General features: G+C 38.6%; 1 protein-coding gene across 5 annotated transcripts in view; it reads left to right on the plus strand.

Moving 5' to 3' along the window:
- LOC129185738 (RNA-binding motif, single-stranded-interacting protein 3-like) overlaps nucleotides 1-26870 on the plus strand; it is a 172510-nt gene that overhangs the window by 20445 nt on the left and 125195 nt on the right. The window contains exon 1 of one of the 5 annotated variants that reach the window (XM_054783144.1): nucleotides 25543-25942. The exons of the other annotated variants lie outside the window; for them this stretch is intronic. Coding sequence (XP_054639119.1) covers nucleotides 25799-25942 — 144 coding nt within the window. The 5' untranslated portion in view covers nucleotides 25543-25798. Of the gene's footprint in view, nucleotides 1-25542; nucleotides 25943-26870 lie in introns of those variants that run through there. 5 annotated transcript variants of the gene reach the window in all.

A 26870-nucleotide genomic window follows, 5' to 3' on the forward strand; every position in this document is an offset into this window, starting at 1 on the left:
CTTGTACACTGGTGTCAAATGCAGTGGGGCGTGAGAAAGCATTTTTATTCCATGTAGGATGAATAAAATGCTCCAACCTTTATCTCAGCACTTGAGAAAGTCTTGGAGCTGTTGGTTTTCTCCTTTCTTCATATAGAGAATGTCTGAAAGCTTCAAGTATCTCTTAGTGGGAGACTGATTGTACTTGATATTCTGGCTTCTCTAACCAGACACCCCCCATCTCAAAGACAAGGTAGTTTCTAGCAGCTCAGTAGCAAACTCTATTGCAGAACTGTCTTTCTGTGTTAGTGTCTCTGCGTGTCAACAGACAATCGAGGATAAAAATAGCATTTAAAGTGGTTGTAAATGTCGGAGAAGTGCTTGATATAACTGGAATGGACACCGCAGCTGCAAACGTGGTAGTAATACCTCTGTGACTCTTCAAGTCATCTGCCTTTTTGCTTCTTCAAATGCCGGACATGCTTACTGGTTATATGCTGGGTTTCATTTTCTCCCGTTTACTACCACCATACTATCATTTGTGCCCAACAGCAGGTGGCAGAATAATTTGTCTGCTGCATGTGGCACACGAGCAGTCTGAATATTTCATTGATTTAACTTCCTGTATTGAATAATTAAAAGCCGGATGGTTGCACCTGCATGTGCATACACTTAATACTGTATATAATGTACAGTAATATATATGTACAGTATATATGTACATGCATATGTGGTATTGTTACACTCTGGCAAACACTTAAACTTTACATTACACTTGCATATCTACATTCTTGTTGATATGCCCTCCCGCTCAGGGTCACTGACTCATTCCATCATGACTGAGTGCCAATGGATTTCCAAACTGCCCGTGACCACTATTACTGTTTTTAAAAACCTGGAAACAATACAAAAAGTAATGCATTGAAATGATCGGAAGACTGATGTGTGTTGTTGGTGGAAGTTTTTTGAGCAGGAAATTATCAAATTATTTTCTAATCAAAAGTACTGGGGAAATTAAATTGTCCAAATTTTGCGTATATGTGAAAGCGCATATATGTAAATATTAATTGTGTATACCAAGCTACTGCAGTCACAGTAATGATAGTTGCCAAAACTCCCAATTTTCCAAGGCGACTCATGTTTTACTCAGTTATCTCCCCATCTCACATACCTCAGTATATTTCTGTTTTTAAAACAGACATTGAAAAAAAAAAGTTTCTCAACAGCTCCAGCTAAAAGATGAAAATTGTGCGCCCAAAGTCAGCTGGGATAGGCTCCAGCACGCCCCCGCGACCCTAAAGAGGAGAAGCGGTATAGAAAATGGATGGATGGATGGATATATATTATACTGTAGGTGGGTGTGTTTGGTCTTAGGGCAAACTCCCTATTAACCCTTAAACGCAACAGACCTCAGCATCGTCTGTGTTGCTATGGTAATTGCTAGACAGCACTTCTACCAAAACGATATCTATGTAACCAGAAGAACATCTGGTAAAAGCTGGGCAAAAGCAAGTTCAGGCAAACAGAAGATTATTCAGAACACAAAAACTTAAATGGGTATATGTCCAAAAGCAGCATATGACATGAATAATTATAATAATAATAATAATAACATAATATTAATAATATGTTAATATTATTATTAATAATTAATAATAATAATGAAAAGATTCTGTATATAAGTTGCCTTTTTATAAAAATCACTTTTGTGTTATGTGTTGGGCTTCTTATGTTTGAGTTGTTGGGGGTGGAAAACAATGGTCACACCCTGAAGTGGACATTGATTGGCTGTCATTGTGTTTGGTCTTGTTCGTCATCAGCTGATCGGCTTCCATTGCAGTTGGGAGGTGAGGAGCGGTGAGTAGCCGAGAGGAGATGCGAAAATGGAGGAGCATTTGAGAGTTGTCGGTCCCATGAACTGGAAATTTTCGTTTTAAAAATACCCCGACCACACCATTGATAAAGGTAGACTGATATGCCTTCTTTGTAAGAAGGAGTTAGCTTACCACCCAAGCAGCTCAAGTTAGCCTACCACATTGACGCAAAGCACCCAGCCACAAGTGGCATTAGCAGCGAAGATGTTAGCAATTTAGCGAGCCATAGCAAAGCTCTTCACCAAACTAAACTCGAGAAGAATGAATACCCTGCGTATGAGCAAGTCTGCAACCAACAGGCTGACGAGTGGATAGCGATTAACTGCAGGCCGCTTAACATAGTGGAACATGAGGGGTTAACGGGGGTTTTGTAAACTGTGTCCAATAACCCATCACACAAGCCATCGTGCAGGACTACAGTGACGACCAAAATCAGATTTATGATAGACAAAAGAAAAACAAATTTAAGATTTTTGTGGAGGATTCAGCAAATGTGCTGCTATACCCGGAGATTATATGGACCTGACATTTTATTTTATTTTTATTTCCGAATGATTTGAAGATTGGCAAAAACATGGCAATATTCCCTCCTGGTGGTCGAAACATCGCTTTGGACTAGTCTCAAATACAGCGAAATGAAAATGACAAGGACTCTTATCTGTTCAAGTCTGTTAAAAACAATACATGACTTTACGAAGCCGCTTTTTATGTTACATACCAATGTTTTGCTCTTCCAAAAAATGTAATGAATTTAAATGAAAATACCTCAAGGTGAGGGCTTTTCTCATCAATTTTTTTGTGCAATTAAAAAGACATGAATTAGATCAGTTAATTGCAGATCATAATTAATTAATTTTTTAATCTCAAAATGTATTTACACATCTTCATTTACACTTACCCAGTAGCATAATTATGTACATGTTCATATCAACAGTATTAAAAATAAAAAGCTTCTCAAGTAAACTACAATAAATGTTGCTTTTGCACGTATATTCAACTGAGAAAAAGATTATTGTTGCCCAAAGTCTTCTAAAAGCTTGAATCCGATTTCCAGTTTCAATTAATCCTTCTTACCATCATTGGCAGACTTTCCTTTAGATGGCCTTTTCTTCTCAGAGTGAGCAATAACAGATACCTGTATTTGTTTATCCCTAATGCATACATGTCACTGCCACGAACAGTAATCCCTCGTTTAACGTGGTTAATTGGTTCCAGACCTGACCATGAAGTGAATTTTCACAAAGTAGGATTCCTTATTCATAAATGGATAGCATAGAAGTCGTATTTATGACTTATGTTTATAAATGGAATATATTCAGAGAATAAAAAACCTGTTTACGACTATCTAAATGTGGTTTTTAGCATGTCACGTTACTGACACCTGTTGACCATTGTGGAACATTACTTTCATGCCACTGTTGTGGTTAAAGAGAGACGCGTGTCAGTGGCTTTTTCACAAGCAGAGAACATATATACAGTGAACATTCACACAGGAGCTGCTGTCGGCCACAACTCACTCCAGTCACTGGCACTCTACACACTGCTAACACTCAGCTAACCACAGTGAACTCTAGCTAGCTGATGTCACACACGGCACTTCCCAGGCCCAACTCGTTTAAGGTACACACAACAAGTCACAGATATTATACTACAGATCACATCTTCTGAATGCCGTATATTTGTATTTTCGTTCATTTAGCCATTTTTATGCTGGAAAATGCTTTTTCAAGAATACGTACAATTTGTTTAAATAGGCTTTTTTTAAAAGAATAATAGGCCGTATTCAACCACAAAACTGATCATTTATTAATTCATAACATTTTTAAAAAGGTGCGATGTTCCAACCCGTAGACATTTTGATGTAATGCACTTCCCAACGTTCCCTCTCACCAAATGACATAGAAAAATACTAGTAGAACATTCTAAGATGATGAAATTCATGCAGGGCAAAATTTGATTAACAATAAATGAGTTTATTTGTTAGACTCAGACAATTTACCACAGATGCTCACACTCCTCCACACATTAAATGCCATCCATAAGATTAGTCCCTCAAGAGAGACAGGAGAAGCATTTAGGTCAACTCAGTTGCAGAAAATACGAAGTGTAGCACTCTTAGCCAACACCACCACTAGAATTATCCTCTCAGCAGAGGTCTTGCTCTGTCCTCCCTGTCTGTCTTGAGGAAACAAAAAATCGATGGTGTGTGGGACTTCCAGCTAAAGAGGGAAACTACCTGCATACAAGGCATGTAATAAACAACCATCTCTGTTTCTGATGAATTAACGAACAATGCAATTTGTTTTCTTCACTCAAAAGGCTTCAATATCATGATAATTGTTATGTCAACATTTGCAAAATCTGAAAGTGTAGAAAAATGTGGTTATGTTTGCATGACAGACATCTTGCAGGCGCTCCATAGTGGATTAAATACTCAGCAGACAAAGGTGAAACTGCAACCAATCTTCTTATGACACCATAGTAATCCAAGGGATTATTTTTTTTAAAAAGCCAATATATTCCAGTATTGAATCAAATTTGTGAAGCTTTGATGTTACTCTTTGGAAATTCAAAGAGTAGTAAGAGAGAAATATTGGAACCACAGTATGATGCAGTGTTGTTACATGCGTCTACTAACTATAATAATAAACACTGAAAAATGAATATCTCTTTGAATGTGTCAATATGGACCTTAAAGAGTCACTGACATGATTTATCAACTTTGCTTAAATATGTTCTATATTGTTTTATGAAAGGGAATGGTAAATTCGCAAAAATGACATTTATTGTTCATGGCGGGACCCCTGATGAACTTTCATTGCAGAAAAGGGGCGTTTCCCTAGTGACGCAGTCGACCCTCGCAAGTCAACGGGACAGAGGTTGTTTATAGTGATTATAGTGAAGATTTTAGTGTCAATAGTTTGAGGAGGAAGCAACATCTAGACATCAAATAGAGAACTTGCAGAACGGGGAAGTAAGCCGTATTTATTTGAACCACCGACGATGAAACTAGCGTGTCTGATGCGGTGTTTGACGGAGATGAAGATTGGTCGGCTTCACAACACATAATGGTAAGTGTAAATTACAGTACCTTGAAGTTGCTTATCCTTCAATTATTGGTTTAAATTGGCTTCTTAATGAGCATAAAGGGGTCTGTAGAGCCTTTTTTATTGTTTATTCCGTCACCCCCTCTTCCCCTCACCATCAACATATCGCTGTGAAAATATGTTTAATGTACAATGTAAATATGTATGATGCTTCGAATGCTTGTCGATATGGTGGCATAGTGTTTCCAATACAATATTTAAGTAAGACATGACTTACTCTGTTCTGTGGCAACTTTGACGTCATTCTTCTTTGCCTTTTCCTATGTAGCATAGCATCAGGAATAGCATCCTAGCATCCAAAATGCGTTTGTACTGTACTTTCAAGCCAAATGCTTCTTGTAAAGGTGTTCCTTCATAGCATTCTTCAGTGAAATGAACATTGTAAAGAACAGAACGAGAGGTGAGCGTCAATTTGTCTCTTGTACTCTGTAGTTGCTTTGTTCATTGTAGTCTTAAGCCTTCATCTTTTGGAAAATAAAACAAACTTACTGTATCACTCGGAAACAGCCAGCGACAACACAAAAGATTTGGCATGACTACTATTTTGATTAAAAATATACCGAAGTCGACGAGCTGCCTCGACAAGCGCTTGTTTACACCGCTTTCGCTGTGAAGTTCGACTGCGCTGACGTTACTTGGGAAACGCCCCTTTTCTGCGACTGCAGTTCGTCATGGCTCCCACCATGAACATTAAATCAAATTTTTGCGAATGTACCGTTTGCGTTCATAAAACGAACAACGTACAACATAACTATATACAATATAGAACATAGCACATAGCATGGCATTTGTTAACAAGTTTTGCAAAAACTATGTCAGAAAGTGACCAACCATATCCAGCAGGTAGATTATTCGGAAGTAGTAAACTGTGCACTTTATATTTCTTTCAACAAACAAGTCAGATGGAAATGTTTTAGACTGGATGACAATTCCAGTGTACAGGTGAACCTAAGTGTTTTTGTCATACAGTGAATATACTGTACATGAATACTCTTCATTACAGTACAGAATATGAGGCCACAATATGATTGGTTGTCTGTCTCGAACTGTGATTGACTGATGACCAGTCTAGATCTCCAAAATGCCTTTTGTCCGAAGTCAGCTGGGATAGGCTCAAGCTCCTCGTGACCATGAACTGCGGTCCACGATAGATGGATGGTGTCCGAATATGGCACGTATTCCAGTTTGGTGGGAAGCACATCTACCGAGAATGTGAGGTCAAAAGTTGGGGCAGAGAAAATGAAAGAGGGGATGAGAGTGAGAGGGGCCATTGACACAGATAAAGCCGAAAAGAGGAAGAAAATGGGTTGAGGGAAAATATAAAGCACTTAGAAGATAATCTTAAAAGCAGAGTTGTTTGGACTCTGTTGACTCCTTGCTATAAGAACGTTTTTTCACAGCTCTAACTGTAAATCTTTTCAACCCCCCCCCCCCCCCCCCCATACCCCCACCAATTGCATACTTCAGTACATCATGTTTTTACACCATCAGTTGTATAGCATATAGCCGTTGCACAAACTCCAAACACATTTCCCTTTAACATCTATGCCCCCACCTTCCTCGCAAACATTAAAAAAAAAAAGTGTGAGGGAACGTATTTAGACTGACCAATTTGTCGAGCAATCTCAATAATTCTCGGATCAAGATAAATGATTTGAAGTTTACAACTACCTGTTAAGCGATCTCCAGTAGTACCACAAATCCACAGGGAGGAAACAATACTGACAAAAGGTTGGGAGGGAAAACAGAGACAGACTTTTCTTTCCTCCAAAGTTCAGCCACAAGCTGTTGGCTTTGTCTGCCAACATAGTCAGGCTTTTATTGCAGTCATGTTTTAGAACCTCATATATCTTTTGAGGACAAAAACACAGTACCATGTTGTGATATATTAACATTCAGGCATAAACCTTATGATTTGGTTCAGTAATGATCTGAGTTATAGTTGAGCATTTTGTGGTTATGGTTAGGATGAAGTCTCCAGGAAATTAATCTGAGTCAAGATTTGTCTGCGAAATATAATTTATTATCCCAGCCAGACCAAGATCTTATGGTTGTTATGACCTGTGGTTCAAAGAGAAAGACACAAATAAATGTGTATATTTTTGATACTTTTTAGGGTTAAAGTTCAAACATAGTGGGATATCAGCTGTTGGTGTAATGCATGTTTGCTTGTCTATGTTCCCAAGAAAGAGACACCCTTGTAGGAGCAACAGGAAGCTCATAATCATGTTATCAAGTCAAGTCTAAATATTATTTGTTACATAAGATGGGTGTTGGGCAACAACAATAATGAAGAATGCTCCCACGCTGTGCCTGTTTTCATGGCGATTCAATTTTCAATAGAGAATGAAGTAAATACTCTGTACTGCAAAGCAGGGGCAGGCAGTGCATTTGGTACCTGGACCTTCAGTGGGGACTTAACAGACCTAATCCACCTCTTAATACCACCACTGTCATGTCACAATATCAATGTGTATCAATAATTCAGAAACCACAATATTACAAGGTGTGGCATTACACAGGCATTTCTCGTATTGGGGTTGAACGCCGTTATTATTACGCATTAAAGACTGTAAGCCAGTTGTACTGCTCTTAAGCATTGGACTGGAAATGACAAACCCTTTCCTGGGCTGAGAAAGCCTAGATAACTTCGGACTTGGCCGAACTCTTCTTACGATGTCTGGCTTTTTTGGAAAAGTCTGCCTGGAAAATAGATTTTTCAGAATGTCAGACACCAGGCTTTGTTTTTTTACTGATCCACCAATCAGAGGATGGAAACATGCTGAATAGCTGGCCCTGTGAGGCGAATCTGAAATTTGATTGGTTAAAGAAACAGCTCCATTGCTAATAGGGTTTAAGTAACATCTGCCAGTACTCCTGATTCCGGAGGCCTTGGGCAGATTACATTGACACTGCAACACATAAAAGCTGAAATCTGATTGGACAAAAAAAAATCTTACACTCGCAGCGCAGTGCAGCCAAGAGACGCTATAAAATGACGATAATAAACACTTGGGAATACATTACTACAATTTCATAGAACAAATACAATCTTATACTTCAAGCTTTAATACTTTAATGTTGTAAATGTAGGTCAGTCCGTCCAGTAGTGTTTAGACCAGCAGAGAAGGCTTTGCTAGCCCTGATGGCTACAAAAGTTGGAGTGTTTCTCTTCTGGAATCACCTAAGTCCTGTAGATGCTGGTAATGTATGTTAATGTACGTAACTGTTTACATCCTTTCTGCCATCTGTTTACTTGAAATGTTGAAATGGGGAAAAATAATAATAAAGCAAATTCCTTCCCTTATTGTGTGTACCTTGATCTGTTATACAAACTCCACAGGACATACTGTAGGCCCATAGAGGCATACAACACTCACAATATGATTTGAGCTTGGAAATATTGAATAGTTCTGCTTCAGTGTTGTGAGATCATGATTGTGGCCGACCAAATTTCTGACACACCACAAAATCATTTAAGCATTAATGTCATCTGGAGTTGCTACCCGCTTGTGGTTTCCCCGTACACTGCTGACTTGGAATTGGGCTTGAAACAGGCTTGTCTCACACATCCCCAGCTTTACTCTTATACCCTCTCATCTTATTTAGTCAGCCCATCTTTTGTTCATGCTTAACAGTTACCTCTCACTTTACTGTTACTCACTTTTTTTCCCAAATCTCTGGCAAGGTGGTTATATTGTCATCACCAGTTGGTTTATTAGTAAGCAGATTATGATTTACTAGTTTCATTAAGCGTTTTCCACAAAACTTTATTGAAGGATGGAAATGAACCTAAAATGCAATCAATCTTATGAACTTTTGGTGTGGCTCAAAGCTTGTTTTTTTTTCAATTTTGTCAACACTTAGAAATAGTATTTCTCCCCCATTTTAATTTCAGAAGAACATGCCATTTCAAGTAAAGTAGATCGATGATTTACTTAATCTGTTTGTCGATAATGAATGAATCTTAAGGTTGAGCTATGCTATAGTGTCGTTGCTACAGCAGCCCTTCTGATGGCGTCTTGATCTTGTTACAGCCCTTTGCACTTGACTTGCAATTCTCTGCCAAAACACTAGGGGCAGTGTTTTCCTGCTAGTACTAGTGAAGGATGGCGACTGAAGTCACATCCAAGTAGTTGTTGGAGCTGGAACTAATCGATGTAGAACATGAGTCACTTTTATTGTACATCTTGCTGTGAAACTGAGACACTCCTCTATTTTTGTTCACATATTTTTCCTTCCTATTTTCTTTCCTTCCTATTTCAACTGTCATGACAAAATTATCCTCTCCAATTTTGCCATAGCAGCACAGCTTCCGGTCCAGTCGGCAAGACTGTAGTCAGTTAGTCAGGCCTTATATGGCAACCGTAACTGGAAGTTCCGTAACATGTCTATGATGTCATCAGTGGTTGACTCTCAAAAATGTTGCATAAAACAATTCTAAATGCACATAAATGACGCTCGAAAAGGATAAATGATTAAGGTTGCTTTTACCTTCACTGAAGACTACTTCCCAAATCGACGATGTGGCAGGTGAGACACCACGCAGACACCATCTTCCTGTTTTGTCAGGAGTTATTTCTTGAATTCAGTAGTATATCTCACATTCTTTATCAAAATGCTGGCACTTGCAACTTTTTTGGCTCCATGTTGGGTTACAGTATTGAGGTGAGAAACACTTGAATTCAAGAAACAGCTCATGTCAAAACAGGAAGGTGGTAGTGGTTGATCTCACTGCCACATCGTGTCTTTGGGGACAGTCGCATCAAGAATCACGTCTTCAACGATGATAAAAGTAAACTTTCATTTATCCCTTTTATTCATCATTTAAATCAATTTATAAGCATTTCAAATTGTTTTTTGCCTGTCAAACTATAATTGTAAAACTATAAACATGTGTTTTGTGTAAACATTTTTGGCGTAATGGAATGGATTAATTGGAATTACTGAAAATTTATTTGGTTAGCGTCCATTTCAGTTACAGTCAGACTTTCTGTAATGAATTAATGACGCTAACCAAAGTGCCACTGTAGTTTGGTGCTGGACAAATGATTAGTTATAAAAATGTGTTATTTTCTGATTCATTGCTGACCTGCTCCTGCAGAATCTTAAATCTTTTAATGCCTCAGAGTCACTTAGCATTACTGAGAGGTGCCAACACCTTAGATGCTCAAATATTAACTATTAACTTTACACCACAGACTTACAGAGCTTTTAATGGCTCATGTTTCGAAGTCTCCCCTACCTCGCTTTACCTGTCTCCATTGAATAGTTGCCTCCATCACTCCTTTCCTCTCTCCTTTTTTATTTTCAAGGAAGGGTAATCCCTCATGTAGCTAATGTGCCGTGACATTTCATGCTACAATAGGATTTGTGAGACGCAGTGTATTCTCATGGTGCCGGGGTCTGGCTGATAACCTCGCTGTCTGGCTGATTCCGGGCTGCAGCAACTATTGAACTCGTCTTTATCTCACGTTGGGAATCAAATTCTCAAATTTGAAATGCAAAACACAATCATTGCGGGTCAGGGGTGATCCACTGGCGATTATTGGTAAATCACAGTAACTGCATTCTGTCAAGCAGCAGGTCTGCTTTCCAGAAAAGTATAATTATTAATTGTGATTTATATATTTAGCTTGGCACCGAATTCCATGACAGATTAATGATTTTCTCGAATGAATGGTCGGGGGGGCTGCCAATAAAAATCATTGTGCTAAATGAGTGGTGCATATTTGAATCATACAGCGTGCTATTGCCTTGTGCAAGTATGTGACAAAGCATTTAGCATTTGACAGTGTGGAAAAGAAGGTAAATGTTCTCCACTCCAAGAATATTGGTTCTTAATGCTCGCAAAAAAACAGTTTAAAACAGTGTTAACCAAACCATCATGGCACCCTGCTGAAAAATGTTATATTTTAAGACACGCTTTATATTGTCGACAGACAGGTTGTCAGATTAGTATTTGACTAACCAGTTAGGCGACTACTGTATATCAGTTTCCTCAAAAGAATTGTGGCACATGAAAGCGATATGATGCAGATAACAGCTGAGAAGCTGAAGGCAGTGGTGCTTATCTCACAATTGGGCTGATGTGTGAAGATGGGATGTGGGGGTGGCAAATGTGCTCATTGGCCTCATGCACAGATATGATGCACACTGCCATCCGCTGAACTGGGATGCGAGAAGACTGTGTTGGAGGAAATAACCATGAATTAGTTTACTGGGACATTTATTGCACATTTAATTATATTTTTACTGACTTTTTTTTTTTACTACTTTTATTTTTACTATTTTTACTTGTCTTGGAACGACACTTCCTCATTCTCGAGGTGCATTCACTGGCACTCCAAACCCCTAAAGTCACAATGGTTTTATTGCGTGTGTATGTGTGGTCTAAATAAATAAACACAATGAAAAACAATGAATGAATATTCTTATTAGGGGTGTCTAAGAATATTCAGTGAGTCAATTCAGAGGAGTCTGATTTGATAATCACCCTTGCAGTTGAATTGTATGAAAATGTCATGTGATCAAGATTGTACCATTCTGACTACATGGCTGTTGACGAGCATAGCATGTTTTTGATTTTTAATATACTTGTACAAAGCCTATTTTGAAACAAAATGAGACTTATTTATGTTAATACAGATTTGAAAATGATGATTTCTATTACGTATTAATGAAATCACCCACTACAGTTGCACAAGCTGAGGCAAGTGCTAGGATGGCCGTCAACATCGACGGATTTATTGGCTCATAATGCCACTAAAAAAAATCATCCAAAGTGTTGAAGCATTTTGAAAAGGTAAAAGACGACCCCAAGAAAGTAAAGTGCAACTTGTGTCAGCAGCTTCTTACATGTCACACGACAACAACCAACATGGCGTACCCGTTAAAACGGGCAGGGTAAGGCCGTTATGCCAACTTAATTTTATATCCCAACTGTGAATGTATTTATGTCAACAGAAGGATTTATTGGCTCTGAATGGCTACGAAAAAATCATCTGAGGTGTGGAAGCGTTTTGTAAAGTTCAGGATGACCCCAAGAAAGTAAAGTGCAACTTGTGTCAACAGCTTCTTACTTATCACACGGTAACCACGGTAATACCTTTTTAAATGATACGCCATGTTGGCGTATCATTTAAAAAGGTATGGCTGTTATGCCTTCATTCATTTTATATGCCGACTTTGGATTTGAATCCAAAAAAATAGGCTGCTAACTCAGAGTTTTGGCAAGTTGTTGTTTTTAAAGTCACGTTGTTCCTATTTTTATGTGCACTTTTCTGATGTGTGAGATGCCCATTTGCCGCCAGCGACCATGTTTCAGTTTTGTTCGTCTTGCCGTCTGTAAATAAAGGAAGGTAGTGTTGTTGCACACCTACCATGTTTGTTTATCTGAGCGTTGCCTTTTTCTTCGGAGTGGAAAAAGTCACAAATGAGAACTGCCTTATTTGTCGGGATCCCCATCAGCTGTGCTCTTTAAAACAAAAAACAATGTTCTCTGATTCGTTGACTGTGGACAAAATCTGATGAATCATATTCAACTAGAAAATTCAGCCCTAATCCTTATCAGCATTTAATTAGGCTCGCAAATCCCAGAAAATACACTCAAAACATGTGAAGTCAGTTTAAATTATGCGATGTCTTTGAATGCAACCCCTCATTGCCCATAAGTGTGATTCAAATGTTCCGCTCCTATTAAAGTGACAAGTGTAAGGCAAATTAATTGTCAGACATTTGTGGTATTTTGTAGCGAATTTCAGTTCATTTGGAGCTGTTAATACATTCAAATATAGAAATGTATCCTGTCGTTTATCTTTCTTTTAATAAAATACTTTACATATTATTTTGAAGGATATTTTTCCTCACACCGTTACCATTTTTAATTGTAAAGTTCCAGCAGAATCTTCTTGTAGTTTATAAAGGTAGACACTTACTTACTTACATACTACAGTCCCAAAAACGTGCATGCTCGGTTAATTGGAGACTGATTGTGAATGTTTGTTCATCTATATACTGTATGTCCTGTGATTGATTGGTGATCAGCTGCGGGTGTACCCTGCCTCTTTTCCAAAGTCAGCTGGGATAGGACCTGAACAGGTTAAGCGGTGGAAAATGAGTGATTTGGTCTGCTTTTTCAAGCAACAGTAAGGATTCCAGCCTTTCTATTAATTTGTCTTAATTCACACACTTGTGAAGCCTGCAGCCCTCAAAAGACTAATTCAATTCACAACCCATCATTTTCCTCTGTGCTAAATCAAGCCTTAAATCATTAATTGAAAGACTTTCATCCAAGACATGCTAAAAACTCCTGATGCTGCACATCAATTTACCTCAGTTAAAAGCAAATTATAACCAGACTGAGATGACTGTTAATCTAGCTAGAAACCACTTTGGTGGGTTAATGACTTGTTGTTTTGATTTGTCATGAGATATTTTTTGCAGCATGACATGGAGGCTAAAGAGTCATGGCCATGTTCACCAGACAGTGTAGCCAATTTAGCTGGAACGCGGCAGCTAAGAGGATCCCCAAGGTGTGCAAGTGTTTCAGGATTAAGCCACAGCCCCAATTAAAGCCTCAGAATGTTTTTTTAAAGGATAGATTAGCAACAGCACAAGTGACCTCTCTGGTGGCCTTCCTGCCCTCTCTCCTGTCCTCTCAAGCTTGCTTGTACATTTCTCCTCTCACTTAGTGTCCCATTTTCTCTGCTTTCGTTAGTGTTCTCGCCATCCCTTTTGCTTTTATATTCATGCCGTTATGCCGGTGTCCTTGGACAAACTCTAAAAGGAAATTTTTTAATGTTTTCATAGTTCCTCTTCCTCATTTTACGATTTAAATAAAAGCATGGTTGACTGTGTGTTTTGAGTGTCCACACAGTTGTTAATTAAACTCCGTTGACTCTTGGCCAAAGTTAGGCGGTATGAGGAAATCTATTTGAGAACGATTTCATTCCTTTTCTCTGTTGACTCCATCGCCTCGCTCCAGCTTGCATCTGTTGGCTGCAATATCTTTCAAAATGTGTTTTTGTGGAATACTGTGGTATATTTGTGCCTCAAGGATAGTCTGGCTTGATTGTTGTTCTGAGCAGCTGCTTTCCCCCCTCTTTCCAGTGTGCTCAATAGTAACAGCGTGTTAGTTGGTAATAGATACTTTTAACCTTTTCCAGGTAATTTGATCAGGCTTTTTAAATCAATGTGAGAGCACGCCGTGTCTCGGTTATAATACAGCAACTGCCATTTGAGCCATTGTTTTTAAATTGGCAAACCATGTCGCTTTCTGATTCAATGAACGGTTCAGTACTGGATTGTGATTTCTAGATATGAGCTTCAGTGTGTCATCTGTCAAAGTAGTGAAGGAGGAGAACAATTTAAAAAGGTTTTTGATCTCCAGGTCATTTATGTTAATCCTGTAGTGCAATGGTTCTCTATTTTCTGTCATGTCCCCACTGAGGGACAGAAATGCTTCGGCGCCCCCCCTGATTTGAAATACTATTGAGAAACTGATAATCTATTTATTTATCTGTACTGTCCAGACTGAACTCGAAACTGAAACAAGTAAAATCCAACAAAATGGAGAGCAGTGAAGCATGCAAGCATATTTTAGAGTCAAATTGCATGCCGAGTACGACAAATTCATACATATTATAGGAATTTTTAGGGGAATGTCTACTGCAGGGTTCTACAAAGTGCAGCCCGGGGGCCATTTGCAGCCCGTGTTTTTTTTTTATTTTTAAAAAAATATAATTTTACAAGAAAACAAAAATAAAACCCAGCAAAAATGTTAGAATTTGCAGTAATTTTACAGTAAAAAAAAAAAAAAGTCAATTATTAAGAGAAACAAATTTTGCAAGAATAACGTTATCATATTATGAGGAAAAATAACTTCATTGGTTCAATATTCAAGAAAAAAATACTTTTTTTAAAGTCATAATATTGCGAGAAACAAGAATAAATTTGTAATTTTTGGAAAATCAGGTTGTGGAAAAAGTTCTAACGTTACGAGAACAAAGTCAAAATATTATGGGAATAAATTCACAATTACAAAAACAGTTGTAATTTTACAAATATAATCAAGCTGCAAATACGATCAAATTATTAAGAGAAAAAAGTTGTGTACTAACGAGACAAAGCCACAATTTTACCAGAATAAATTTGTAATATTATGAAAAAAAAATAATGCCATTTTAGTAGCACAGGGCTTAAACATTAAAGAAAAAAGATGTTATTTTTTTAAAAGTTGTAGGAAAATGACAAACAAACAAAACAAACTAATGTAGTCATTTTATAGGAAATAAGTCAAAATATTAACAAAAGAACATTAACAAAAGAACGAGATTATTTAAGAAGAAAGAACGAGATTATTTAAGAAGAAAGTTAAAATATTTGGATTTGGTAAAAAAAACAAAAAAAAAAACAGCAAAAATCTGAAAAAAAAGAGCAAAGACGGACGTTCATACTAATTTGACAGTTTTTCACCTACAGTATATCACAAAGCTGAGATGCAGTTTTTGTTTTTTTTAAGTATATATAACTTCTTAGCATATCTACATGTGTTTGCTTTACAAAATATCAAAGCGGCCCTCGCATCCTTTCATTTTTCAGTTTTCCATGTGGCCTTCGCTGGAAAAAATTTGAGCACCCCCGGTCTTGGATATAAAACAAATATGACTTAGACCGGCTACTCATGTCTATCTACCATCTATTTTTTCGATGTTTATATCTGCTTTGCCAAAAAAATAGTATTTTACCCCATTTTTTTCAGTGTGAATGCTCTATTATAGATTGTCCCTCCAGACACCCTCAGATCATCACGTGCTTTACTCTGATCGCTGCCTCGCTCCTATCCCCAGTTCTTCTCTTCCTGCGTTGCCTAAATATTTCCTCTTGGAATTGATGAAGGAATTTAATTAGAACGTGGAGAGACAGGGGAACAAATAAGGGGAAAAGTGAAGTGGGAAGTGGAGCAGTAATGAATGTTCCGTGACCGATAGAACAGTAAATTAAAGATACATATGTTTACACCAGACGTGGTCGATTTGAGGGGAATATTGAATCTTCTTGCTACACTTTATTCACAAGGAGTGTATTGATGGTGAACTGATCCAGCAGCTGTGCTTACTTTCACATGTAGTATTCCTGCATTAACCATAGCCTTACCTACCGATTGCATCTCTTGAATGTCATTGAAAGGCCGTAATCAGTTGCTTTCACTGCAGTAGATGTGTCGGAATACACCTTTGAGAAGGTCAGGGGGTGTATAAAATCCATTATTATCGCTGTTAAACCATAGTTAGCCAAGTTCACCACAGCTTAAACGGTCTGTTATTTTATTTTCTACCAACCGTGACACACACACAAAAACCAAAACATTCATGTTTTCCATTTACGAAATGTCTCCTCTGGCAGATAATGTCATTTTTAAATACAACATTTAGTCAAAGACAATTTGCTGCATTCCCATATAGTGAAAGGTGTGTTGATTTTATTTCTTGCATGTCATAAAATGTTTCACATGCCCTTGTCTTTTGCCAAATGATAAACTGTAAAAGAAAAAAAAGGAACACCTCTCCTTATAATAATGGGTGATATTTGCTGCCAAGCTTTAATAAGTATGTGTATTAAAAAAAGCCGCACTTGATCTTTGAGATGAAATGACCTTTAAGACATTGAAATAATGTCAGCTGAGTAGCCTATTGTTTCTGTGTTTGAGGAATTGTCCAACCAATTCAACAGATGACAGATCTAAATAGTAAGATCAAGAGACAATGGTGAAGTCTGAAGGCGAGGTAACATTGTCTCTGGTGATCACAAAATACTGGATGAGTTTCCCGCCTTTCTTGTGATTTCATTTCTGCATTTTCTGCATGCAGATGAGCCATCTTGTAGCACTTTTCCATCTGCATGCTATCCCTAACCCAATAAGCACACTAGTCCTAGTCCTCTTAGTTGGCAAACATTGTGTTACCGATAATGAACGTGCGGATGAAAATGAAGTGAACTAGCTGTTGGAGAGATCTGCCTCCTGATCATTGTCAAGATGCTTCTGAGCAAGGCACCACACACCCCCTGAACTCAGCTCTGACATCTCTCTGCCTACATGTGATGAGGTGTCACTGTGGTGTAATGCATGCAACAAAATGTGGAAAATAAAGTATAAATAACAAAGTAACAAAGTGCACGCCCTTACAATGACCTACCCCTGCGAATTATTGTGCCAGTGGTGGTCTCTTTCTTACCAAGCTTTCTGTTGATCATCTTGTGGCCCATTCTAGTCGTGTGCAGGACGACAGTCTTGCCCATGGTGGTGCAGATGTTTGAATGAGACTCTTTCATCTACATAAATTGAGTTTAGGAGTACTTTCCAAAAGGGACAAGACTAATTTTGTGCTTTATAGCCACATATCTGGTCTGCAGGGTCAGAATGCTCGCTGGTTGGTACGCGATCAAGTACTTATTTCCCTAAAGCAAATACAAATTCATGTATAACCTTTATTTAATGTCATTTTTTGGGTGAAATTGTGTTTCTCTCTGTTACAATACACTGACACATAAAAAGTCTGGACTGTCCATATATTTGTAAGGGGGTTGACTTACGAAATAAATACTTATATTCCCCACTTTATATAGCAGGAATGAAATTTAGGTGCACCCTGACCCTACGGTTATGGTTTAGTTGGATCATGCTAAACAAAATGACGATTAGGAACACATGGTTACGCTTTTCAACGTTCAGACTTCCCAGAAAGAAGTCATGATAAACAGAGATTTAATCCTCCCCCTTATCCATGTCTCAGCTAGTACTAAATCTAGCCTGTTCACTTCACAGTTGCATTAATCATAATAATAATAATAATAATAATCATGTTACATTCTCTAAAAAAGAAAGGACACGGTGTATGTTGTACAGTATATACAGTATATTTGATGCAAGATTTACAGCTCATTTCAGTGTCTTTTCTGCGATTGCTACGTTACATTATATTGGTTTGATTTAATTCGATTATGCTTTTTGTTTTGTTTTGTTTTTTAATCATAGCACATTTTTAATTTGTTCATTTCCACTGTGATGTTTCAATGAGCTTTTGCAGGACAAGCGATTTAGGAGATGGATGAAGGAATAGGTAGAATGGCTAGATAAATACAGTCGAAAATTTGTCTGAAATCTTACCTGTTAGTTTGTAGGTAAGCCATTTACCATGTCTACCCACTGAAGAACAAGCAAACGGTGCTCTGTTCAGAAAGTCATGACACACCCATCCACTCTGACCATCAACTGACTCTGATTACCTCCTTTGCTGTGGTCATAATTTTAACAGTTGCCACAGGGCACCTGCTTTACTTCAATGTAGATAAGGTTTGTTTGTTTGCTTTTACAATGGATCCCGTTTCTCAGAAATCAAACAACCTTATGTCACGAGAAGGCCCGTGTTCCGTATGACAACTGATCCTCATTGGATTGTCTCATAACATTTGAGGCGGGTGCTGTTACAGCCTCGCATCTCAACTGCTACATGCTACTACCACAACTCAATGACAGGACCCCGGAATTGACCCGTTGTATATAATTGTCTCATGTGACCAGCCAGATTGATTCAGTTTTCAGTAGGGATGTCATGAGGCACCCAAATCATGAGACGAGGAGATGCACGAGATTGGACCCATGAGAACGACACAAGATTTTAACATTACTTTTTCTTTTAAAGTACAGTAGACGCCCCTACAACGTAAATAATCCGTTCAGAAAACGTTTACGTTATAGGGTTTTTATGTTATATGAAGCGTAAAATACATGTAAATAGCCTAATCCGTTCCAAGATCTTCCCAAACTCACCCCTTTGGCCCTTCAAAATATTCAAGAAGAGATTTCAATGCGTGCGAACTAGTTTAAGGGCGACTATGATGACAAAGGGAGGTTGAAGGGAGAAGCCTGTCTCTCACACAAACTCACGTACGCGCTGTATAAGTCAGCCAATGAGATGAGATCGTAGGCGGTGCCCCGATAATCAGCCAATGAGAGCGTGAAGCGTCAGAAGGCGTCACCAAGTGTACTCTGTTAGTCATGGAAAATGTTTCCCTCTCTCTGTTGCGCGAGCTATTCAAATCGAATTTCTGAACTTGCACCGACTTGACGCTTTACGTTATATGAAATTTCTTACGTAATACGATGCAGAAACGTTACATAAATTCTTTACGTTCAGTGGAATTTACGTAAAAGGAGGTTTACGTTATGCGAGGTACTACTGTACAATGCAAAAATATGACTGTTAAATAAAAAAGTCTGTTTGTCCAGAGTCACAAAACAATGCAGGTATGTTTTGAAATGCTTATTGTCCCACAAATTAACACTCATATTTTATTGTCAACATTTTTTGAGACCAAATAAACCACTGTTATGATAATGTTCTGTATAATAATAATACAACTCACTGTTTTTCTCTTATCTACCTGTCTTTGTCTAGTCATGTCAGCTGTCCAGCTGTCTATATATATATATATATATATATAACATATACATACATTATAGATACAGTCTTGGAAAAAAATGATTAGACCACCTTTGTTTCTTCAGTTTCTTGTTCATTTTAATGCCTGATACAACTAAAGGTACCTTTGTTTGGACAAATGTAACAATGACAACAAAAATAGCTCATAAGAGTTACATTTGTTGGCAGAACAATGCTATAGCTAGTTATGTAAGAACTTAAGTGATTTTGGTTATTATCAAGAAAACCATGGAAGTTGTTAGATATCAGCTCTTAAATTAAATTATTAAACTCTTATGAGCTATATTTGTTATCATTATATTTGTCCAAACAAATGTACCTTTAGTTGTACCAGGCATTAAAACTGATCAATAAACTGAAGGGTGGTCTAATCATTTTTTCCATGACTGTATATATACATTTAAAGACAAATCAGTGTTTTTATCAGTGATCAGTATCAGCTGTGTAGCTTTTTCTAGTTACTTTATGCCTTTTTGCTCAATTTTCCACTTTTGCTGGGTTTTTGATTATTTTATTTCTGCAATGAGCCACGTTCCACAGATGGCCCCTGTGCCACACATTGGACACCCATGCTTGTGTGCGGTGAAGCGAGGCGACGGAGGATTTTGTCCAAACTCTGCCACCTTGACTCTATTGGTCAGGGGCTGAGTTACACTGTGGATGATTTTTTACAGCTTTCACACGTGCATTGCATGGCGTTATGGAGCCGGCTCGCGCTCGCCTGCTCGGCGGATACTTCACCTTTGTTGATGGCTTGTATTTAATTACCGAATAAATGCATGACGCAAGAAACACTTATATGCGCATCCTTACTTGCTAAATATAGCCACGACGTCACAAATTGTCAACACGGATCTCTTCTTTGTATGAGGTGTGTTATGAAGCAGATGATTGCCGATACTTGAAAGTTGACGCTGAGCCAAAGGTGCAGACAAGTCCGGACATCTACGTGGGTTGATCTGACAACTCTTTAAGTAAAGTTGATCAAATGTAGAATTACTACAGCTTCTGCTTGGACATTAACAAGCAGCAAGCAGCTGTTCAACTCCGATGGAAAAATCAAGCACACGTCACTCACTGATGCTGTGAACACCAAGTTAGGTTGGATTGCAAGGTGTGCCTAAACCACTTGATGTGCGCTTCCAATAATGCCTTGCACACTGCCACTTTCATATTACATTTCTTATCATCCACAGTAGTGATGCCATAGTTCACAGTCTTGATTGGACGCCAACTCGTCACGTTTTGATCTCGCAAGATATTCTGTGACAAGATCTTGCGACACCCCTCGTTTTCGGTGCTGCTGCGTCTGTGTGCCACTGCTTTATTGGTTAACATTACAACTACAGTGGAGCATTGGTTCATCATTAATTCGTTCCAAAAGGTCAGATGAAAGCCCAAAAGTACAAAAACCGAGGCAATCTTTCCCATCGGAAAGAATGTAAATACTGTACAATTGATTCGTTCCACACCCAAAAATATGAAAAAATACATCTTATAGAGAATAATTATAGTTTCACATGCAGAAAACAAAGCAAAATAATTATAAATGAGGAATGGTTGGAACTTATTGTCGATGTAGACTTCCCGTACATCCTGGCGAGATCAAATTCAATCGTGTTTCTCACCTTTATTAAAGTGCTGGCACATGCCCCGTGGCAGGTTATTTAGCAGTCGCACTTAATGAAACAAGCATGGACAATGAGTCAACAACACGTAGACTGCTTTCTTTGGGCACTTGATTTCGTGGAACGATACAGTACAGGGCAACCAGACTAGTTTGTTAAGTACAATATTGTACCAAAATTGAGACAGTGTAGGAAAACAAAGGCCAAATTCTGGCGGAAATTTTGGACGGAAACCAAGCTTTGACTGTTCTAAAATGTGCATGTTGACATTCGCTGCTTGTTGGCATGTTAGGATGCTGTTTTTGTCAGAAGTCTCACAACAATGGTGGAGCGAGTTACAGTACATGTACTCTTTTGCTTATAGAGCCATTATTATTGCACTGATGAGAAAACACCCCCCAACTCAAATATATCGGCACTCACATGCCAATTCCGGTCTTTAAAATGTCTCATTGTTGCTGTGTTAAGACAAACCGAACACACAAAAACGGGACCACATGCTCCATTCCTATCTTGTCATGTTCTTGTTGCCGTGGAGAAACATTCTTTTGCACAATTATTGTATAGTGTCTTTTCTTTGACCGCCTGCTATATAGGCATTCTGTCTCATCCTGATGCCCTCTTTTATTTGGATGGTAATTTGGCTGTGTGAAAAGGCCTGGCAGAGAATTGTTCTGGCTCATTCAAGAAAATATGTTAAAAAGTCATTCCCGGTATTAAAAAAAAAAAAAAAGTGCCGCATTGGATTTTACAGAGCTCTGTTGTCGAGTCTGCAGTTGCCTGTCGGCCCCCTGTTCATATGCTAATAAGGCAGGGCTTGATTGTTTCCTCATATTTTAATCTCCTGTGCAGAGTGTTGAAGGAGAGGAGGGCAGCAGATAGGAAGAATGCAAGCATGAGGAAGAGATGAGAGGAGTGGGAAAAAGATAATGAACCAGGAAAGGCACATGATGGCGACAGTTGAAGGGATATTTGGGGGGAAAGAAGTGAGTTTAACTGCAGGAAAAGAAAGACAATGTGTTTAACAAGAACAATGAAAAGTTGAGGTATATGCAAGGCAGGATGAGATTATATAAGTATGAAGGAGACAAAAAGATAGAGTGAAAGAAGCGCTGCTGGAATATATCAGAACCTAAGGATACATTAGCATGGACAGAGAACCAAATACTTAATACTGCTTTAGCTTAAACTATGAATACAATGAACCCTTTACAGTATATGCCATACCTTCCTATGGTCTGGTACTGCTAATCATGCACACTGCAAGGTTTTCATATTGACCAGGGGGCAATGAAAGGAGGGGCAAGGAAGGCTTTCTGGAATAAAGTAATGTGGAATTAGCATAAATATACATAATAAAAGACATTTTTGCAAAGCTCCTCATCAATTTGCATTTTTCTTACATACCAGAGGTCATACAATTAAAAGTACAATGTAGTATATGACTGAAAAATACACACTGAAAGTTTGTAGAAAAAAAATGTGGTTTATTAAAATATTAAGGATTATTACCTCTGCCAGGCACAAATGTTTGGGGAACATCTTGGTAGACAACTTTTATGAAACATTGATCAACACACACCAGAACTATGTGCTCGTTGGGTGCACAGTGAAACCAATATTGGTTTTTGCATGGTTCTAACATGCTCTGCACCTTATAACCTGTGGTTTGTGAGGAAAAACTAAGTTTTATCTTCATGCAACGTATTCATGTATGATTCTGACATTTCCATATTGGATGCATAATCGTGTGTCACAGCCTGCAGCATCAGTTATGCTGTTGAAGTTACATGGATTGCCATGGTCTCGTTTATCGCAGTTCATTGGTTCCAGACCCGATAAGTGCATTTCTGCGAAGTAGGATTCCTCCTTTTTAAGTGGAACATTTTCATTGTTAGAGCATAGAAAACCTGTTTATGATTTTTTTTTAACTATGGGTTTTAACTAGGATTGTGAGCGATAAACCGACTGCCTATCCGGTTTGGTAGCAGCCTCCTCGATCGGTAAGAATCAACCATAAATCCTTAGATTAATCGATTATAGAGACATGCACCGGGCATTGTGAGACTAACATTCGGTTGACCCTAACCCTGTAAGACAACGTGAGAGCCTGCGGTGTCGGCGGAAGGATTGTCGCATATGCTCTGTTGCTTAACATGGCTGAGGACAAGAATGGATGTAAATAGTAGCAGCGGGCTAGCGCTAGGTAGTCACCGCAGAACATTTTCAACATACCAGTAAAACAAATCTAAAGTTTAGAACATATATGAATTTTACAAGAAGAATTGACATTCAAGCCATTCGTAAGCTGCAGAGCAGTCACGGTAAAGTATGGTACCGTTTTTTCTAGGGCTACCGCTTAGCTTTTTTTGCTTGCTGAAATGTTGCACACTTACAATTGTTAGGATATTTTGAGTATGGGATTGTTTTTCAACCGAACAGCATTTTCATTGCAAGCATGTAAATAATGCTAATAATGCTATTTACTTATCTTTGCTTGGACAAATGTTTGCCACTTTTGAAGAAATGTATCATTATTTGAGGGGGCTTTGCACTATTTATTTCTTATTATTGATTGGACTGAAGGCTAAGACTTCTGTTTTTTATTGATATAATTGATATTGATCCCATCAAACAAAACATGTTCATTCAGCAAGTTGCTTTTTGCTCCGCTTCTAAAAATAAATACATTTGACATGTAACATTTGACATGTCATTCTATTGCTGCTTTGTCTTGACTTTATTTTACAGCATGCTTGGGGATATGATGTGGTCTTTTATGCATTCAAAAATACGGTTAAAATGTCCATTTTATGGAATTCTCTTCTTTATTTTATATTGTGAGATTAATGTCTACATCAACAAATGTTAACCGTAGAATTGTATCGAATCGAATCATATCATTCGAGCACTGTATCGAATCATATCAAATCATTCTGTTTTAAAAATGTATCGTTTTTAATCCTATCGTAACCCGTGTGTCTAGATGTAGATGCGTATGGAATCCTTACAAAGAGATGTACAACCCTAGTTTTAACATTGTTAGAGCCCTCTAGACATGGAATACCACCCATATTACCCAATATAGCTGATATAATCAGAGAAAATAAGGCATTTAAGACATAAAACTTGTGCGTGTGTGTGTTGCAGAAATGTGTTCTGAACATGTGGACAAGAAGTGACGTCGGGGGCTCAGAGTTGAGTTTAAAAAAAAAGTCCAGAGTTTTAGCTGGATTACGCCCGCAACAATAACCACTGTTATTATGATTATTATATTATTAGGGCTAAAAATAGAGTGTTGACAACGGTAAACCAGGGCATTCCATCGAACACAGCTAGACTGTTCAGGTTGTCTTAGAAGACGTTTCGCCTCTCATTCGAGCAGGCTTCATCAGTTCCTGCTCAAAGACGAGATAGGACACACTCCAGCCAGACTAGAGAGGGCAGCGCTAGTCCTATTTCTAGTCCTAGCTGTAGTCTTCTAGAGCTGTCCTAACCACCGATAGCAAGTAGAGCTGTGTCAAGTTGATAAGTACAGGGGTTATGAAATGAATTTTTTCAATGAAAATTTCCATAAAACAATGTCACAAAAGTGTGATGCCAACAGCCTAAGCCATTATGCATACATTACACACAAACGCATCTAAAACGTAAACAGCCACCACACTGAACAGCCTATACTCAACTGCCCTTTCCTCTGACCCTTGTCACAATATACACAGAATTTCAGCATCTCATCACAGTCATTTGCTTTTTATCTCCCAGTGGGTCCGCCAGCGTCAAACCCAAACTGGATATCCTCCTGGGATGTTTGTGCAGCTTGTTTATGATAGTCCAAGTGTTTCGAGGAAAAGGCTTCTTGAGACGTCATCTGTACTTCTGTGTAGAAGGTGTCGGACGTTTCGCTCCTCATCCGAAGAGCTTCGTCAGCAAACTAATAAGTGCTGGTAGCTTAGGCCTTAAATACAGTAAGAGTGGGCGGAATTGGTGTGCCAACACCCTCCTCCTATTGGTTCGTTACACTAAGCCTGCATTCCTCATCTTTACAGTGGTATAATCCTATCCTGTTATTCACACCTACGATAAAAGGGAAGTGTCGCTCCGCTTCCATCCACTGTAAAGATGAGGAATGCAAAGAGCACTACATTGGGGAAACTAAGCAAATGCTCCAAAAAAGGCTTTATCAACATCGCAGGGACAATGCTAGTGGTCCTCAATCAGCAGTACATCTACACCTGAAAGCTACCAATCACTCTTTTCAGGACAGCGAGGTAAAGATTTTGGCCAAAGAAAACAGATGGTTTGAAAGAGGAGTAAAGGAAGCTATTTTTGTCAAACAACAGAACCCATCATTGAATCGGAATGGTGGTTTGAGGTTCAATTTGGACCCTGTGTTCAGCAGGTTACTGAGACCAAAACCCACAGCTCTTAGTCTTGCAAATGAGGTGAAGGCAGGGCCGAGCCAGAACAATAGATGCTAACAAGCCAGTATCAGAGTCGTTCATACCCAATTCAGGGAGCGACACTTCCCTTTTATCGTAGGTGTGAATAACAGGATAGGATTATACCACTGTAAAGATGAGGAATGCAGGCTTAGTGTAACGAACCAATAGGAGGAGGGTGTTGGCACACCAATTCCGCCCACTCTTACTGTATTTAAGGCCTAAGCTACCAGCACTTATTAGTTTGCTGACGAAGCTCTTCGGATGAGGAGCGAAACGTCCGACACCTTCTACACAGAAGTACAGATGACGTCTCAAGAAGCCTTTTCCTCGATGGACAACTCCTGTACGACTGAGAGCCTACACAGACGCATTGCGACCAACTTTGGGAGAGACATCCTTCTGCTGGTACGTAGCTTAGAAAAGGCCACTCTTAAATTAGCAGATTTAAGGAACCACCTCAGATTCAATCTTAGATGCAGGCAGAGTAGGTTAATCCCCAAATGCATGAGGCAAGCGTCCCTTGAGCAAGGACACTTGGCAAGGAAAATGCAACAAAACTACATCAGAAAAATACAGAATTTGAGAATTAGGAGACTTAACATAGAGATAAAAAATAAACAGTCTGAAGTAGAAACCTTCTATCAGAGATTGCAAACCAAGCTTACGCACGAAACCTATCAGGAGGTTTGTGAATTTACCAAATCAGGTTATATGAAGCACCATAGCAAAACCAAAGAAAGGCATAAAGGAAAATTCCAGAAACTTCTATTGGAAAATCGACCACAGCTTGTCGTAAACACTAAGGATGGGGGGAATCAGACCAATACTAAAGAAAATTGGATCAAAAATCTGTCAGACAGAAGCCTCTCGGAGACAGAGAAGGCAGTATTAACCAAGGGTCTCAACTTCTCAGTGACTCCTAAAACGATACCCACAGTAGACTATATCACAGCAGCTGAATCGGCCATCAGGAACAATAACCTTTCTAGAACAGAGGCAGGGGACCTTCGTCTGAGAATATCGGCCCTTCTCAGTAGTGCCAAACCACCACCGTCCAATATCACGTTAGGTGAGAGGAAAGCATTAGCGGCTCTGCAGAAAGATGAGAGCATCACCATCTTACCAGCTGATAAGGGCAGATGCACAGTGGTTCTCAACACATTGGACTACGAAGAAAAAATAACAAGTCTAATTAGTGATGCCAGCACATATGAGCAACTTAAAAGGGACCCATCCAGCAGGTATAAGAAAGAAATCATACACTGTCTCCAAAAGTTAGAGAAGGAAGAACTAATTGACAGACAGATGTATCATAGGTTATACCCTGGGGAGG

The sequence above is a fragment of the Dunckerocampus dactyliophorus genome, chromosome 7, assembly GCF_027744805.1.
Source record: "Dunckerocampus dactyliophorus isolate RoL2022-P2 chromosome 7, RoL_Ddac_1.1, whole genome shotgun sequence".
Lineage (NCBI taxonomy): Eukaryota > Metazoa > Chordata > Actinopteri > Syngnathiformes > Syngnathidae > Dunckerocampus > Dunckerocampus dactyliophorus.